This window comes from Pungitius pungitius, chromosome 1 (assembly GCF_949316345.1).
Source record: "Pungitius pungitius chromosome 1, fPunPun2.1, whole genome shotgun sequence".
Lineage (NCBI taxonomy): Eukaryota > Metazoa > Chordata > Actinopteri > Perciformes > Gasterosteidae > Pungitius > Pungitius pungitius.
The window spans coordinates 28,653,823-28,673,344 of NC_084900.1; the positions used below are offsets into that span (position 1 = coordinate 28,653,823).

The 19,522-nt window shown below is 41.3% G+C and overlaps 1 protein-coding gene across 3 annotated transcripts; it reads left to right on the forward strand.

The window, feature by feature from the left end:
- The first annotated feature begins 6,236 nt into the window (after positions 1-6,236).
- ca6 (carbonic anhydrase VI) lies at positions 6,237-19,472 on the forward strand. Of its 3 annotated transcripts, none has more exons than XM_037456879.2 (10): positions 6,237-6,425; positions 15,976-16,155; positions 16,660-16,808; positions 17,146-17,241; positions 17,769-17,835; positions 17,908-18,065; positions 18,225-18,351; positions 18,471-18,554; positions 18,649-18,669; positions 18,768-19,472. In XM_037456879.2, the coding sequence occupies exons 1-10, from the start codon at positions 6,335-6,337 to the stop codon at positions 19,400-19,402; spliced, it is 1,608 nt and encodes a 535-aa protein (XP_037312776.2). In that variant the 5' UTR covers positions 6,237-6,334; the 3' UTR covers positions 19,403-19,472. The 3 variants fall into 3 exon arrangements, with proteins under 3 accessions (XP_037312776.2, XP_062420185.1, XP_037312769.1); XM_062564201.1 differs by lacking the exons at positions 15,976-16,155; positions 16,660-16,808; positions 17,146-17,241; ... (4 more) ...; positions 18,649-18,669; positions 18,768-19,472 and adding exons at positions 6,913-7,092; positions 7,598-7,746; positions 8,091-8,186; ... (4 more) ...; positions 9,601-9,621; positions 9,720-10,592 and having other exon boundaries at positions 6,261-6,431; XM_037456872.2 differs by lacking the exons at positions 15,976-16,155; positions 16,660-16,808; positions 17,146-17,241; ... (4 more) ...; positions 18,649-18,669; positions 18,768-19,472 and adding exons at positions 6,913-7,092; positions 7,598-7,746; positions 8,091-8,186; ... (4 more) ...; positions 9,601-9,621; positions 9,720-10,592 and having other exon boundaries at positions 6,263-6,425.
- Positions 19,473-19,522: the final 50 nt, after the last annotated feature.

Consider the following 19,522-nt stretch of genomic DNA (forward strand, 5'->3'; position numbering starts at 1 on the left):
CATGTGAGAGGCTATTTCTGATCCTATTGTACCATCAACTTGTGACATGGTTGCCGGGAGCAACACTCTGCCAATCTGTGGGTCAACGTTGGAAAGCTGCTCCAGGATGTGAGAAAGCAGAGTAGCTGAGGTGTAGCATGTTGCTGTCAGTCAATATTAAGTATTTTTCCACAACCGGAGCACCAGCCTGTCTCATGTTAGTCAGCGGAGGGAAAGAAGCCGAGTCGGAGGGAACGCTGGTTTGCTGATTTGCTGTATACTCACTTTTTGCATATTTTTGAGAATCTGGCTGAATATGAGCTCCTATGTCTGTGCCCTCGAGCTCTAACAAATCGTCAGCTCACGAGTGCTATCTCCTTTCTTTCTCTCAGGGTGTTGACCTTCAGCTGACGAGGCACATCTGGGCTGCTGTGGTTCCAACATGAACATAGACAGATTCCTCCGTGGCAGACATTAGTTCCTCCTCACATGTTGACATGACTGATTACTGACCCTCCATATTTGTCTTGTCAAGTAAATTCAATTCAGTAAATAAATGTGTTAATTATTATCCATGTTACATCATTTGAGCTGTAACACTCACTCCGGGTACTTTTGTTTGTACTAAACTAAAAACTAAAATTACCCTGACATTCATATACTACAGTAATTTAAAGGATTAACCGGTACTCCTTTATAATCAAGAATTATTAATTATGAATTTAACATATTGTATATCTTCATTCAAGTCATTCAATAACACGGGTGTAACCACGCATTCTTTGGGGGCTCGTGTCCCCCCCCCAACATTGAGAAAAAACCAATCTGTCCTCCCCAATATACAGCAATAAATAGGTAAAATATATGTTCTCCTTTCATTCCTTTAGATGTGCATTCAAATGGTCAATGTAGTACTTGAAACTATGTTCTAAATGTGTGAATTCCCGTATACAAATATAGAATTGTAGGCAATGCACTTAACAACAAAAAAAATATGGGGAAGGGTATTCATTTGGACGCCACCAATGTCTAAACCATGGTTAGGCCCTTGTTCAATACTGTACACATGATGTAATGTTCATCCTGCGGGTTCAAAGACAGTAAAGACAGTTATCGTTTCCGCTATACACCATAGAAATAAATAACCACTACTTATGTTCTTTATTTGGTGTGTGAATTACACAAACGTCTGGACCGCAAAAGGGTGTTGCGTTCGCGTTCATGACGTCATCCGTCGCCAAACACAGCTTGAATTTCACAGACTCCCCCGGAAAGCGGGTCGCGATGACCGCCGCTTCCAGCGCTGCTTCAGGCTGACCAGCAGCCGGTCTGATGACCTGTTGTGTCAGCTCACTGCCAGCGTATCTCGGTTAGACACAAACTAACTTACAGGCGGTCAGTCTCAGGGTGTGTCTTCGGCAGTGTTAATTTTGTTGACGAAAACTATGACGAAAAATATTCGTTAACGACATTTTCCCCCTGACTAAGACGAGACTAAGACGAGACGAAAACGGATCTTAAAAAATAATAACTAAATCAATGCTAACTTTCGTTAACGAGACGAGACGAAAATGTTGGTGGTGACGAAGTCACAATACTTTATTTTTTCAATTCGCATGTACCCTGTATGGCGGTTATTAAACTGCCATGATGACGTCATCCACTGACCCTGACCGCTCGGTCACTAGGGGCAGCACTGGTTCTTGTCACCGAATCGGACCGCGACGACTATTTTACGCTTCGGTGAGTGTGAGTGAGCGCATCCTTGGTTTAGCTCAGTTAACCCAACGTTTCGAGACACGCGCACTTCAACCAGTTTACACGCCATATCTTGAGAAGACGGTGTTAAACCGTCTCGGCCACCGTACGTTCGTTACTAAGCACCAAAGAACGTGCGAACAAATTTGACAGGTTGAGGCTTTTGATATAGGTTAAGGATGTGAGCAGGTGTAGGAAAACCCGGAGGACGGACATAAGAGAAAAAAATCTGGTCATGAAACCAAAAAATAAAGAGAAAGAAAAAAACGGGGTCCAGTTGGGATTGGCTGTTTCATGATCCAGCCCCAAAAAATATGTATTGCACCAATTGTAGGACGTTAAGGGGTCTCCTTTGTTGGGACAAGCAATTTCATAGTGGAAACAATAAAGGACCATGACGTTTCCGTTGGCCATGTCAACAGCATTGCGAGTAAACAGATAAAGACAACAAAGTGTTGTGTTTAGGGCCCTTGTCCTCATGAAGTCGCCAGAGCTTTACATCCTTGCAAATTTGTTAAATATCCTTGCAAATAAATTCTTTGCTACTTGTTAAAAGTCAAATCCTTTCATGTAATAATTTTTCACATGTCATTTATATTAGCTTACACAAACAATTCATCCATTTGTTCCCGGCCCCTCTGTAAAATTTTAGAACCCATTGTGGCTCACGAGTCAAAAAGTTTGCCCCCCCCCTGCCTTAGACCTCTCCTAGGAGGGATATCTAATGGACAACGTAAGTACTGCAAGCTAGACTATTATGCAGTTGTAGTCACAGCACAGAGGTCCCTGGGCCTGAGAAGGGAAGAAAAGGAGTTTAATATGGCTATTAAATGTGACTAAAACTGGACTAAAATGTAATTAGTTTTCGTCGACTGAAACTAGACTAAAATGTTCTGAGTTTTCGTTGACGAAAACTAGACTAAAGGAGGATTAAAATGACTAAATGTGACTGAAATTAACATGCATTTTCATCTAAAAGACTAAGACTAAATCAAAAATAGCTGCCAAAATTAGTTACAAGTTTTCACTGGACACAGAAGCTTTTAAATTTATTTTATCTCTTAAATGTTTTCGTCTTGTTTTCGCAAGACCAGCACAGGACTGTAGTGGAATTATAAATGTCAAGCTCATCATGTGTGGACTTTAAATTACTGGGCTTTCTCTTAGCCAGTACAATCACACCATTAAAGACAAGACCTGAAAACTGTTATTGTCCAGGCAAAGATAAACCCAGTGATTTACTGTGGACAGAGGACATCTTCGGTAATTTCTAAGTGCAGACAGTGTATGCAAGTCGAGAGCTGAGGGGCATCAAACCTGTGGCTTTTTTTAATGAACTCTGACTTTGTATGGTTGAAAACCCTCTCCTGTCACCTCACCCATAAATATCCGTTCGGTTTTCTCCATCTGGAGTTGTTTGGAATAGTTTTAAATCATTCGGCATGTGTTGATACAAGACAACAACTGGCATCAATCAAATGCAGGCTGCCAAGAGGCCGTAACTCCAGTCCAGAGAGGAAGAATGTGAAACAGTGTTAAGTCTTGGTGAGGCCTTTGATCATTTGTAACTCAACTACTTCTTTGCACACAAGCAGATCCAAACCCAGAGGGCATTTTTATTGCAACACTAGCTTGAGCACTTTCCTTGACTAAATTGTTGAAAACAAGTTGTACCATAGAACACAAGCGGAATTTCAATTCCTCAAAGTTCAATTGTACACAGCAAAATTCTTTGAGTTAATTTTCCAGTGTTAGGCAAATGTGTTGAAGTGCAGAGTTGAAATAACACTGCAAAAAAGTTGATTCAACTGTTTCAATTGTACGAAAGAGCTGGAGTCATTACCCATTGCCAAAGACTTGGGTTTTTTACTCTACATAGAGTTTATTTAACACTAATCGGATTTATTTGCGACACTTAGTGGAGTTAAATTAACTCTTCGATAGGCTTTAAATGTCACAGTACACCAGTGTCACACTTCTTGGTGTTGGGTTTAACTCTACGCACAGTTTATTTAACACTGAGCAGATTTATTTTTGACACTTATTCTGAGTTAAATTGTTAACACTTCATTAAGTGTTGAAACACTTACAAGATTGGGTCAAGTTAAAATTAGTGAGTTAAAATTGAATCTCACAGAGTTAATTTAACTCTGTGAAATTTTCTGTAAAGTTCTAATTTCAATTTTAACACTAAACGTTAAACATCTCAATGAAGAGATCAATGTGAACCATTCCTCACGACCAAGATTTCACTCCTGTTACCAGTTTGTTTTGTTTGGGCAAACTACACACCTGAGCACCTCTGAGACTCAAAGCTTTGGCATAAAACATGTTGGACATGTTGTGACTTGTGTGTATGTTAGGACATGTATACATGGATAAGTATGTTTAAAATATTATGACATGTGTAGTTATATAAGATATATTATAAGATATAAAACAATGATATAAGATATAATACATTTATTCCAACAGTTTCAGTTCCAACAATTCAGTATATCAATGAATACATCATAATGTCACTCATTAACTTCATCAGTGATTGGCTAGGTGCTTTGTAGCTTTGAGGCCGTGCCCAAGCCCAGCTGAGACAGGCGGAAAGGATGTGCAGGAAAAGCATATTTTTTGCACAGTTTTCTTAATTTACAAATATTACCGGGTATATAAGCCATGTTTCAAAAACACAAATATTGATTGTAAAATGTATTTTTAATATAATAAACAACAAGAAATCCAACAAAAACAAATGTCTGCGCTCATAGTGGGCCCCCGCCCCATTGCCCTCTAGGGCAGGGGTGTTTAGGATTCAAAGAAAGGGGGGGCTTAGCACCAAGGGAAGTGGCATGTTTGTATATACTGTATACATGCAAACCAGTACTTGAGGCAGTACTTTATCGTGCAATAGGTAATAAATCTTCCTGTCCAGTTAGGGCAACGTTAAACAAATGGCGCAAGCAAAGAGAAAAAGTTTATTGTAGCATACCGGGCTGTTCTTGTTATTCCCAAAAGCAGCCAAATCTGTCGTTTCATTCCTTTCTTGTTGATGGCGATGTTGATTCAGGCTATCCACCGGGATGACGGACCAAACTTTAGCATTAAAAAGGGGAACACTTATGTCTATGGGAGCACTTGTGCCTGCAGCAGACATTTTACCTGACCTGATGACTACGTTTTAGGGATCACTGTTTTCGGGATGCCGATTGATACCAGATGCTGTCCCTAGCCCAGGGGTGTCAAACTCATTTTAGGTTCGGGCCAGATACTGCCCACTTCGAGCGAATGGCTGACGGTGGGGTGTTGCTGGAGATCCAACTCCGGCTGGCCGCATCGGACGCCCCGGGCCGCGAGTCTGACATATGTGCTCTAGTCTTTTTCCTTGGAACGATTTCACCCCCAAAAGGAAAAAGGGAGCCTGTGTTTGAGCGGTGCCAAAAACTGCAGCTGTTGACATCTGCATTCGGGTTTAACATTACTTTAACTTGGACCAAACAGAACAAATTGATACCATATAATGCTTTATTAAGGTATTCTATATCCTCTATACATACATTATGTCTAAGTGGAAACGCTAATGATTTGTTATTCTAGTTAACAGTTCAGTAGCTAACAGTTAGCCTGATCGCTCTCACCTAAGTGAACTTGATACTGATGGACAAATTCCTCATGGAAGAATGTGTACCATTTATTTCGTTTTCCTCCATCAGACTTGCAATGTCAGCAAATATAATGCTGATGTGTCCACTTCCACATTGATTATGCATTTCTGTTTTTTGTGAAAAAGGTCTATAATGTAACGGTTTGGGGGCGTTGTTAGGCCAGACGTGCTACTGTCAGTAGCCTAGAGAAATAGTCCCCGTACGTGCATGTCAACAGCATTGGGTCTCCAAGCAAGATCTCGCACCATCTCATTCATTCACATCACTCATGACGTCCACCTTAATTGTCTGGTTGCAAAAGCTCGCATTGCCCGAAACCGATCATTTGCGTGGTTCCCGGTATTTTTTCCGCAATCGCCATCAAGCATAAAACTGAAATGTCAACTAACGGTCGCACAAAATCTAACCTGTTACTTTGAGTGCGCAGTGATATGGAACGATCGGGTGAATGTGAACAGCAACTGTACATTATCGCTCAATAATGCCCCTCCCTGTGACTCACTCTCAACCAATCAGAATGCTGGATTTCATCTACTCGTATCATAATAATGTTATAGTTATAAGTTATAAATAACTTGTCCATGTGAGAAACAATAGTTTAATTTAATGACATCACCAAAATAAAACAATAAAAAAGCCCATAATGCCAAATTACAACGCCCCTGTTTGGGGGTGTTAACGTTATTGTAAGTTCAACTGTGTAAGCTGCAGACAATGAGCCGATGTTGCACTCTGAGAAATGACACTTCCACTATGGCCTCTGTTAATAACACACTCTAAATGAGAAACAGTCCTTTCCTGTCACTCAGGGGCTGTGTAGGGCAGAGCTCTGGGCGTTCTCAGCAGAGATTTCAACACCTCCCTCCACCCTCACTTCAGATATAGAGAGAAACCCGGTGGGAGCTGTCAGAGTCCTGTGTGGAGGATCCAGAGACACAGCGATGGAGTTCTTCTTGGTGTTGGTCTCCTCTGTTTTGAGCTGTGCTATCGGCGCTGGAATTCCTGATGACGGAATACACTGGACATATGCAGGTAAAGGTTTGTTTAACAACCACGCATTGTATGTCAGTATTTGTATTCTGGGTGATGTTTGATGCGTGTGAAGGCACATGACAGCCTGATTATTTATCTAGTTTTAAAACGCTGCAACTTAAGAAGTTGTTTCTATTCTAACATTTACTCGAGGAATCTGGGTGAAGCGCGCTGAGTTGAGCCAATACCGTATCCACTTTCAGGTTACATCAAGGTGTATGATTAGTTGTATTCAGCGCAAAGGTTGACTGCTAAATAATAGGTGCAAATGATAGGGCAGTTATTACTAATGTTACAGGGAAAAACACAAATATCCAGTAGAACAAGTCCTGTGCAGGCAAGTAAAACGTATTGACTGGGAACCGGTTTGCCACTCACTACCAAGAGCACCTACAGTTTCACGGGGCCACTCTTAAGTTCACCTGCCCCCATGGGTGATCTGAATGATGTGATAAGAGATTTTGGGTGCTCGGTTTTCTTCACATAGAGGGAGCCTTGGACCAGATGCACTGGCCAACCAAGTACCCTGCATGTGGTGGTAAGAAGCAGTCCCCAATAGACATCCAGAGGCGCAACGTGAGACACAACCCAGACATGCTGCAGCTGGAGCTCAACGGATATGATGATCAGGAAGGGAATTTTCTCATGTCCAATAACGGGCATTCCGGTAAGATAAAATCTGTAGATGGCTCCACTTCAATGTTGACTACAACCAATACTATCCAAAGGACCACAAAATATAAATAAATATAAATAATTTCTAGAGCCTTGCTGTGTTTAATTCCTTTTAGAAAGATTGAGAAAAAAAAAAATTACATTATGTTTTCATTTGTTTATGCTGTTTAACTGACTTTGTTAAAATCTCGAATTGTGTAACCAATTTCAGTGAACCTCTGCACATTTTTACTCATGAAAGTATCAATATTGCTGCACGGTGAAAATGTAATATATCTGCACAGAAATTATTTACAGAATTAACTTTTAGTACCAAGATACACTAGTTTATAATTAATGTGAAGTCAAACAAACCAATGGTCGCTTAGAATGAAGGAAATACATAAAAAATGTGAAATAGAAATTATGTACAATATTCGTGATTTGTAAGCTCCTTCGTTTTTGATTTTCAATAAGAAATCTACATAATCTAAAATATGAGTTCATGTCTCCATCAGTTCAAATTGACCTGCCTCCCACCATGGTGATCACAAAGGGCCTCCCAGGAAAATACACAGCGGTCCAGATGCACCTGCACTGGGGCGGCTGGGACCTGGAGGCCAGCGGAGCAGAGCACACCATCGACGGCATCCGTTACATGGCAGAGGTTGGCTTTAAAAAAGGTTTTAAAAATCAAGGTTTTACTCATTCGACAAAATAAGGTATAACTTTGGTAACATGCCTTAAATAAACAAACATCAGTCATTACACCTCCTCAGGTAACCATAGTCTGTTATACAATTCATTAACATAACAATTTAGCAAAGTATGTCATTTTATGGTAAATTTCTTTTCTGAGCCTGAGCTAAATTAAATTCCCAGATAACTTTTTTCCCTTTCTAAATATCATTCTGTATATAATACTTTTCTTTGCTGCCTCCTTAAAATGCGTGTGTGTTGCTTTTTAATTTTAAGGTATGACAGATTTTCCTTCTCCACCTTGTCTTTCAGCTCCATGTTGTCCACTACAACTCTGAGAAGTACAACAGCTTTACTGAAGCCAGAGATAAGCCAGACGGGCTGGCAGTACTCGCCTTTTTCTATGATGTATGTAAGGCACAAATACCTTTGTTCCTCATTGATCTGCTTTTTTAACCACACAAGTTTACAACATATAAACAGGATGTTAACACAACTTCTGATGAATGATCTTCAGTAAGGAAGCTTAAAAAGTCTTTGAAGTGGAAAGTTATTGTGCCCTTTGAAGTGTCATCCTGCTGAGTTGAAGGCTATTTTCTGAGTTAATTTACATGTTGAGTTTCAACACATTGGCGTGAGCTTGTTTCCAGAGTAATTCCCAGGTTTTCAGACAGCGAAGGTCACTCAGCTGCCGGAGGTCATCGCTGCAGCAACACCACCGCGGTCATCCCTCATGATAGTAGCAGAGGGGGGCTGAGACTATTGTAGAGATAGTTGGATGAAATCGTTTGTGCAACAAACCAAATAAAAACCACAAAGGTTCACGTCATTACAAACCAGAACACTTGTATCCTTACGATGGCTTTTAAAATGCTTTCACACACACAGTTGTGTTTTCTGTTTTAACTGAACATTTATGCTTCGGCTTTGGTTTATTTTCAGGACGGGCATTTTGAGAACACCTACTACAGTGATTTCATCAACAATCTGGATAAAATCAAATATGCAGGTAAGTTACTGCACACAATTTAACCCAAGCTAGTGTTCAATGTCTAGTGAGATTTGAATGTGATCTCAACAGGTCAGTCCATGCACATATCAAGCATTGATGTGCGCTCCATGCTCCCCGAAAACATCAACCACTTCTTCAGATACCAGGGCTCCCTCACCACGCCGCCCTGCTATGAGAGCATCCTCTGGACCGTGTTCGATACTCCCATCACTCTCTCACAGAACCAGGTACAGCACACCGGGAGTCCTATCTTTCAAAATGTTTGTATAATTAGAGCTGAACAAAAAGATATTATATGGAACTGGACCTCTAGCATTTGAAGGAAGTTTTCTTATTTGGAACATTGACCAATGTCATAGCTTTCTATTCTTCAATGTTGTGTTCAGATCAGGAAACTGGAGAGTACTCTGATGGACATGGACAACAAGACCCTGTGGAATGACTACCGCATCGCTCAGCCTCTCAACAGCCGTGTGGTGGAGTCTTCTTTCCTGCCACGTCTGGGGAAAGGAAGTATGTATCATGTTGCTGAGGTCTGGTTACAAAACAGGGTGATGACATGAATTCCTCAGAATGGACTTGGGCAAGACATTGAAATACTTCTGATTTTTCATTTACCTCTTTCTTTTCAGCCTTTTGTCGACAAGATGAGATTGAATCCAAGCTCCTGAAGATCGAGGGTCTGATAACGTCTCTTGGAAAGCACATTCATTCAGGTGAGTTGTAAAGACTAATGAAGAAGACTAGATAGTAAATTAAATAAAAAAGGAGGTGCATGTTCTTACCCTCTTTCTCACTCATGCCCTAAAGGTGGACAGGTTAACAGATATGGTAAGTCCCTCAGTTTCATTTCCATTTGTGATCAGCCTGTGAATTGTGACTGTGAATGATAAAAGATAGTCTGATCCTATTTGTTGTGCTTTCATCAGAACCCCGGGCTCGGTTTCCCCTGGTCCTTGACTTCCAGGAGAAAAACTCTGGAAGTTATGCTTTGGCTCGCCTCAGCCACCCCATGGAACTGAACTCCTTCACTGTCTGCATGCATGTCCTGCCTCAGCTCGAGGGTGTCCACACCGTCGTCTCCTACGCCAGTAACGGCAACGACAACGAGCTGATGATCTCCATCGCTGAGGACAGGGACGGGAGAGAGGTGGGCCTCTGGATTGGAAATGAGTTTGTCAACCTGCCGCACAACTTTAAGTCCCTCGACTGGGCCAACTACTGCATCACTTGGTCTTCCCAGACCGGCGGCGTCGACCTGTGGATCAACGGCATGGTGGGGGAGTTGCGGTATCTGAAAAATGGATACACAATCAGCCCAGGTGGTGTGTTCATTGTGGGAAAGGACCAGGACGGATTGCTGGGCATCACCAATGCAGACGCCTTCGTGGGCAAGATGACTGATGTCAACGTGTGGGACTACGTGCTTTCCACAGCAGATATTCGGGACCAGATGTCGTGTGAGAGAAACAACACTGTGGTGGGAAATGTGTTCAGCTGGGGAACGACCAAACTCAGCATGTTTGGGGGGGTGCAGCTGGACAGCCAGTACAGGTGCGCCTGATTGGACAACAGATTCTGTAGGCATGAGCTTTGAAATGTAATAGCAATAAACAAACATTTCACTGGTGATCGTGGGGGATTTGATATGTGTTTAATAAAGAATAAAATATTTCTTTCAAGCACCTGTAAAATATTCAATGCAAACTGTATCTTATTGTTTTGGCCATGTATTGTATTCATATCTTAGCCTCATCAATAAAGGCTTTAAAGGCACTCGTTGGTTTGCATTCAATGATGCATGGACCTGTTCACACCTCTGTGAGGCTGCATTTCATAGGTTTCACAACTTCTAAGATGTTATTGTCACACAGACAATACACAAAGCAATTACGTAAAAATGTCCTTACAAGAGGCTAAATTAAGACATTTCCAGTCCATTCTAATCCTCAACCGGAGTGAAGACTCTCCTCTCAATGCAATCGTTTTCTGTCAGAAGGCCGTAACCTTCACTGCATCCTCCAGGCGTTCTTTGCTCACTTTCAGTGGCAGACCTCCATCACCCAGTTTGATCTCCACTTTGTTCCTCTTGGCAAACATCTGGCATATCTCCAGGAAGGTTGTGTTCTTGGTCTAAGGGACCACCAGCCAGATGTAGATCAGCGTGACCAGACAGATGAAGGAGAAAATTATAAAGCTGTAGGAGCTGAGGCCGATCTAGAGGGGAGTAAAAAACACAGGAAATCTGATCAGCCTGCCCTTAAGATGAAACCTTCTAAAAAAGTTTGTTTGACATGAACACGGTCCTAGTTTAAGGGATAAGTGAGATTCGAACACTACTTTTGTTGGAATCCTCTTTGGTGGTTGTGTAACGCAAACAAATTATTTAACTGTTTGTGTTGTTTGAAGATGAGGTCTTGGTATAAAGTAAACTTGCTGCAAGCAGAATTTTTGTGTTTATCACTAAGATTTCACCACGCAGTCCATTCAAAAACACAGACTGATAAAAGTGCTGCTAATAAAACAGAGATGAATGCTACCTCTGATAAAAGAAGTTCACACTTGAGTATTTGTTTGAAAAACTGCTCTTCCACATAGGGGTATATTCTGGTGTTCTGGGTCATCTGATAATCAAGATGTTTTGTTCGTCGATGTTTATAATATTGTGGTGCCAAAGATTACATTACATTACATGTCATTTAGATAACGCTTTTATCCAAAGCGACTTACAATAAGTGCATTTCAACCATAAGGATACAAACCCAGAAGAACAAGAAAGCCGATTTACAACTTGCTATAGATAAGAGCCATTTTAAGTGTGTCTTTAGATTTTCGCTGTTGACTTGGTGTCATCAGATAGCTCATTTCACCATTTATAAGCCAGGACAGTGATCTTGTTGAGTGTTTTGCTCTCAGTGAGGGAGGAACCAGCAGTTTGGCAGATGCAGAGCAGAGTGTGCGGGTTGGGATGTAGGGTTTGACCACGTCCTGGATGTTGACTGGACCCGATTCATTCACAGCACGGTACGTGAGTAGCAATGTTTTGAAATGGATGCGGGCAGCCAGTAGTAGTCAGTGAAGAGAGCGGAGTAGTGTGGGATAATTTAGGAAGGTTTAACCAGCCAGGAGAGAGTTACAATAGTCAAGTGTAGAGCGTGTACAGGATCGTATTGTCGCTGTAATGTTGGGAGTCAGGGAGAGTTGGCTGTCAAGTTTCACGCCAAGGTTCCTAACAGCCAAAGTCAACAGTCAGGTCCTGGGTAGGAGAACCTTTTCCAGAAGGAGAAGTAGTTCAGTCTCGTCTGGGTTAATTTTCATATGGTGAGCGGACATCCACTGAGAGATGTCAGTCAGACCGGCAAAGATGATCGTCTACATCCAAGGTCGATGAGGTCGAGGTACTATATATTCCTGCTCCGAAGATGAAAGCCTTCAAGTAGTCTTCACACATGACCTCTATGTGTGTCAAATCTGTCTCTTGGTTGCAAACATTAAATATCCTGTTTTGATGATTTTACACCAGTGTCGAGTGAGAATGTTTCTAACATAATTGGTCCTTTGAGTCGGATCTCAAGAACTCTCATAAGGTTTGGACCTGAAACTATGCACAGGGAGTCTGGGACTCTTTTCAAAGTCCTTCGCCCTAGTCTGTTACAGGATTAGTTTGGTTGGTTGAGAGGCCAGGATCCGTTTGAGTTGGAATGGAGTGACGAGATACGTTTTTACTATCAAAACCGGACCGGTGTGTTTTTCTCCATTAATCATAAGAAAGCTTTCGAACAGTCTCTTGTCGGTTTGAGAAATCTAGAGACTGATGTTGTCATGTTTAACCATAAGTTGATAAGTATATGTATGCAGCCAAATGCAGGTCAAAAGTTTTGTTCATTTCGAGAAAATAAATGTGACAAAAATACAAAATCCAACACTGTATTCAAAATAAAAATGAGTGGGCGAAAAAATATTTGCGGGTTGAATATAGTTTTGACTCAGTTTCTTCATTCTTCACATGTATTAATTTATTTATTCTTTGATATTCACTTTATCATATTTTCGGTTGCAGATTTTATATTTTCAGATTCAAAACCCTTTTTTTCAGGTTCAAAACTTTTTTTCTGTTCAAATCTTTTTTTTCACATTCAAACTTTTGAACCTGATGTGGCCTAGGGGGCAGGGCGTCGACTGAGAGGGGCATGTCATAACCAATGACCATTGAACCAAAAATGACCTACAGAAAATCTCTTGACAATTGGACATAGCGTTTAGGAGAAATGGGAAAAATGTATTTTGGACTAAATTCAAAATGGCGCAAAATAGGTTCATTTTCACACCATGATTGACTTTTTTGTAGAGAGTACCCAAATGCGAGACCCCATAATTAATTCATTAATTAATAATCATTTTTTTTGCAGATTTAACAACTTTTTGGGTATGATAAAGCCCCTCAAAAGGCAAGGAATTTGTCAGAATAATAACAATTATTCCTTGAAATAAATGAGGTTCCTCTACGACGACCATTAACTTTAATGGTATACAATGTAAGGTAATATTTCTGGTATTTTATATTTTAACCTCAGGATAAATTAATAAATAAAATAAAGTGAAAAATGTAATTGATAAAATGTCACTATTAGGGTGGGACTACAAACGAACACCACCACACAGAATATCTGTCGGTGCAATTAGGGATCATAGATCCAAAAACCAGGTTACAAACAAGACAACAAATGGTATTATCAAAGAGTTGTTTAGTTAACCTGTTTAGTCAAAATGAATGAAAGCTTTTGGAATTAAGTTTCTAGCTCAATAAGCTACAATTTGGGTTTAACTATAAGAGGTAAAAAATTAGTTAGACAAGCGCTAAAGGAAATTTATAGTAACTGTCGAAGAATAAGAATAGGAGACATGCACTAACATGTGTCTACAGAGAGACTCAGGGTCAGAGATGACAGATGCACAGGTATTCTTTAAAACAACAACGAGACTAAACAAATCTTTGTTGATACAACAAAGGATTTTGGAAAGGGCCGATATGGGGGGGGGGTTGCTGTATGAGGGCGGGGATAAAACCGTGAAATTATGTTACAAATTATGTTGACAGTTTTCACAACAGTGTTCAACTAAGAAGTGCAATACACTGGGCATGGTCCATTATATTTCTAGACTTTGATTTGGGCCAATTAAAAATAAATGACGGGCCAAAGTTAGGGTTGCCACCTGTTTCTTAAAATACAGAATCGTCCCATATTTGAGAATAAAATAGCGCGTCCAGATTTAAATGAATATGGGACAGGGTTTGTCCCGTATTTTCCAAGTTGTCTTCAATACAGCGTCCCATCCAAATAAAACCATCCAAATTCTGTGAAGACTTGTCCTATTCTGCCCCTGATTGGGTAATACTTGCTCCCATCGTTGGTTTGATTGGCTGTGAACCTGAAACAAACCAATCAGAGTCAGAGGAGGGAAGGTCACTTGGCGAAGTTTTGATTTGAAAGAATGGCTCCTGATACCCCCCGCGTCCACCTCTGAAGCGAAAGCGGATGCAAAAGTACTAACGAGAGTGGGAGGAATTACCGGAGTCACGCCCCAGCCGGCCCGTAACATCCCCCCCCCGTCGGCCGTATCATCCCTTATTTTTCTGTACTAAAGGTGGCAACCCTTTCCATAGTTTGGACACCCCTGGGTTACGGTGTATAACTAGTAATAAAAAAGAAATGTTGTGCGCTAATGTTCACCGTACAGTCACCGCGGGTAACTGAAACGTAAGCTAGCAGCTTAACCCCACAAACATTAACGGAAGGCAAAGTACTCTGCTGCAACATTTTAGCTAACCGAAGTATTGGTTGGTTTGTGTTAGCTGACCTAATATTGGCTAACTTAAGGTTAGCTAACACAAACCAACCAATGGGGCGATATAAAGCCAGGGCTCTTGAGTATCACACATTGAGCGTGACAGTCACTCATTTCGGTCTTTAGTCAGGCACTCCGGCCACACAGCTTCCACCGCTGACAAAATCCCACTTCAAGGTTATTGGAATAGTTGCGAGCTCTGTAAAGTTGTGCACGTGCTTACAATGTACTAACTAAAGCAAAACCGCAAGGCGCGGATTCTCATCGTAAAATGAATATACATTAAGTTAAGAACAAGTGAAAAGTAACTTAAGGTCTGTTGTAAACGGTCTTACCTGGTTTATTTGTGCATGAAATAAAGAGCACTGTGTTGAACACTGGAGCTGGCGTGGGGCGTTGGTATCACCTGCAGACGTTCAGTGGTAGACGTATTTATTTTGACCTGCTTTAAGTTATGAACAGACTTAAAGCAGGTCATGGGCATTCTAATTCAACTAAATTAAGGTGTAAAAAGTAAAACGACAATCAAATAAAAGGGGGAAAAATACCTGTAAGGTCACGATGTAAGCTGCAGACAATGAGCTGATAGAAATGACACTTCCGCTATGGCCTCTGTTATTAACACTACAAACGAGAAACAGTCCCTTCCAGTAACTCAGGGGATGTAGGGCAGAGCTCATGGCGTTATCAGCAGAGATTTCAACACCTCCCTCCACCCTTACTTCACATATAGAGGGAAACCCGGTGGGAGCTCCGTGGAGGATCAAGAGACACAGCGATGGAGTTCTTCTTGGTGTTGGTCTCCACTGTTTTGGTCTATGCTGTCAACGCTGGAATTGCTCATGCCGGAATACACTGGACATACGCAGGTAAAGGTTTGTTTAACACATTGTATAGTCAGTATTTGTAGTATTTTTAAAACCATTTTAATAGTTGCGCTGAAAACAACAGAAACGTGTCTGAGATGTTTGATGCGTGTGAAGGCACAGGACAGCCTGATTATTTATTTTGTTTTTAAAAACTGCAACTTAAGAAGTTGTTTCTATTCCAACATTCACTCGCAGAATCTGGGTGAAGGGCAAATACCGTATCCACTTTCAGGTTACATCAAGGTGTATGATTAGTTGTATTCAGCACGGTTGACTGCTAAATAATAGGTGCAAATGATAGGGCAGTTATTAGAAATGTTACTGGGAAAAACACAAATATCTAGTAGAACAAGTCCTGTGCAGGCAAGTAAAACGTATTGACTGGGAACCGGTTTGCCACTCACTACGAACAGCACCTGATCTGAATGATGTGATAAAAGTTTTTGGGTGCTCGGTTTTCTTCACATAGAGGGAGCCTTGGACCAGATGCACTGGCCAACCAAGTACCCTGCATGTGGCGGTAAGAAGCAGTCCCCAATAGACATCCAGAGGCGCAACGTGAGACACAACCCAGACATGCTGCAGCTGGAGCTCAACGGATATGATCATCAGGAAGGGAATTTTTTCATGTCCAATAACGGGCATTCCGGTAAGATAAAATCTGTAGATGGCTCCACTTCAATGTTGACTACAACCAATACTATCCAAAGGACCACAAAATAAATAATTTCTAGAGCCCTGCTTTGTTTGATTCCTTTTGAGAAAGATTGACCATTGTTAAGAAAATTAAAAAATTTTAAAATTATGTTTTTATATGTTTACGGTGTAGAACTGAGTTTACACAATTCAAGAAAGATTTGATATGAAATGGATTACAGTGAAGTCTGCACATTTTCATTCACAGACAGTATAAATATTGCTGCATGGTGAAAATGTTTATTTACAGAATTAACTTTTAGTACCAAGTTATACTAGTTCATGATGAATGTGAAGTCAAACAAACCAATGGTCACTTAGAATGAAGAAAATTCATCAAGAAATGTGAAACGCTATAAAAGTTATGTACAATATTCGTGATTTGTAAGCTCCTTTGTTTTTTGATTTTCAACAAGAAATCTACATAATCTAAAATGTGAGTTCATGCCTCCATCAGTTGAAATTTACCTGCCTCCCACCATGGTGATCACAAAGGGCCTCCCAGGAAAATACACAGCGGTCCAGATGCACCTGCACTGGGGCGGCTGGGACCTGGAGGCCAGCGGAGCAGAGCACACCATCGACGGCATCCGTTACATGGCAGAGGTTGGCTTTAAAAATCAAGGTTTTACTCATTAGACAAAATAAGGTATAACTTTGCTAAGGTAACATGCCTTAAACAAACAAACATCAGTCATTACACCTCCTCAGGTAACCATAGTCTGTTATACAATTCATTAACATAACAATTTATCAAAGTATGTCATTTTATGGTAAATTTCTTTTCTGAGCCTGAGCTAAATTAAATTCCCAGATAACTTTTTTCCCTTTCTAAATATCATTCTGTATATAATACTTTTCTTTGCTGCCTCCTTAAAATGCGTGTGTGTTGCTTTTTAATTTTAAGGTATGACAGGTTTTCCTTCTCCACCTTGTCTTTCAGCTCCATGTTGTCCACTACAACTCTGAGAAGTACAACAGCTTTACTGAAGCCAGAGATAAGCCAGACGGGCTGGCAGTACTCGCCTTTTTCTATGATGTATGTAAGGCACAAATACCTTTGTTCCTCATTGATCTGCTTTTTTAACCACACAAGTTTACAACATATAAACAGGATTTTAACACAACTTCTGATGAATGATCTTCAGTAAGGAAGCTTAAAAAGTCTTTGAAGTGGAAAGTTATTGTGCCCTTTGAAGTGTCATCCTGCTGAGTTGAAGGCTATTTTCTGAGTTAATTTACATGTTGTGTTTCAACACATTGGCGTGAGCTTGTTTCCAGAGTAATTCCCAGGTTTTCAGACAGCGAAGGTCACTCAGCTGCCGGAGGTCATCGCTGCAGCAACACCACCGCGGTCATCCCTCATGATAGTAGCAGAGGGGGGCTGAGACTATTGTAGAGATAGTTGGATGAAATCGTTTGTGCAACAAACCAAATAAAAACCACAAAGGTTCACGTCATAACAAACCAGAACACCTTACGATGGCTTTTAAAATGCTTTCACACACACAGTTGTGTTTTCTGTTTTAACTGAACATTTACGCTTCGGCTTTGGTTTATTTTCAGGACGGGCATTTTGAGAACACCTACTACAGTGGTTTCATCAACAATCTGGATAAAATCAAATATGCAGGTAAGTTACTGCACACAATTTAACCCAAGCTAGTGTTCAATGTCTAGTGAGATTTGAATGTGATCTCAACAGGTCAGTCCATGCACATATCAAGCATTGATGTGCGCTCCATGCTCCCCGAAAACATCAACCACTTCTTCAGATACCAGGGCTCCCTCACCACGCCGCCCTGCTATGAGAGCATCCTCTGGACCGTGTTCGATACTCCCATCACTCTCTCACAGAACCAGGTACAGCACACCGGGAGTCCTATCTTTCAAAATGTTTGTATAATTAGAGCTGAACAAAAAGATATTATATGGAACTGGACCTCTAGCATTTGAAGGAAGTTTTCTTATTTGGAACATTGACCAATGTCATAGCTTTCTATTCTTCAATGTTGTGTTCAGATCAGGAAACTGGAGAGTACTCTGATGGACATGGACAACAAGACCCTGTGGAATGACTACCGCATCGCTCAGCCTCTCAACAGCCGTGTGGTGGAGTCTTCTTTCCTGCCACGTCTGGGGAAAGGAAGTATGTATCATGTTGCTGAGGTCTGGTTACAAAACAGGGTGATGACATGAAATCCTCAGAATGGACTTGGGCAAGACATTGAAATACTTCTGATTTTTCATTTACCTCTTTATTTTCAGCTTTTTGTCGACAAGATGAGATTGAATCCAGGCTCCTGAAGATCGAGGGTCTGATAACGTCTCTTGGAAAGCACATTCATTCAGGTGAGTTGTAAAGACTAATGAAGAAGACTAGATAGTAAATTAAATAAAAAAGGAGGTGCATGTTCTTACCCTCTTTCTCACTCATGCCCTAAAGGTGGACAGGTTAACAGATATGGTAAGTCCCTCAGTTTCATTTCCATTTGTGATCAGCCTGTGAATTGTGACTGTGAATGATAAAAGATAGTCTGATCCTATTTGTTGTGCTTTCATCAGAACCCCGGGCTCGGTTTCCCCTGGTCCTTGACTTCCAGGAGAAAAACTCTGGAAGTTATGCTTTGGCTCGCCTCAGCCACCCCATGGAACTGAACTCCTTCACTGTCTGCATGCATGTCCTGCCTCAGCTCGAGGGGGTCCACACCGTCGTCTCCTACGCCAGTAATGGCAACGACAACGAGCTGATGATCTCCATCGCTGAGGACAGGGACGGGAGAGAGGTGGGCCTCTGGATTGGAAATGAGTTTGTCAACCTGCCGCACAACTTTAAGTCCCTCGACTGGGCCAACTACTGCATCACTTGGTCTTCCCAGACCGGCGGCGTCGACCTGTGGATCAACGGCATGGTGGGGGAGTTGCGGTATCTGAAAAATGGATACACAATCAGCCCAGGTGGTGTGTTCATTGTGGGAAAGGACCAGGACGGATTGCTGGGCATCACCAATGCAGACGCCTTCGTGGGCAAGATGACTGATGTCAACGTGTGGGACTACGTGCTTTCCACAGCAGATATTCGGGACCAGATGTCGTGTGAGAGAAACAACACTGTGGTGGGAAATGTGTTCAGCTGGGGAACGACCAAACTCAGCATGTTTGGGGGGGTGCAGCTGGACAGCCAGTACAGGTGCGCCTGATTGGACTCAACAGATTTTGTTTGCATGAACTTTGAAATGCTGCAATAAACCAACGTTCCACTACTGATCTTGTGGGATTTCAAATATGTTTTATTTCTTTCAAGCACCTGTAAATTATTC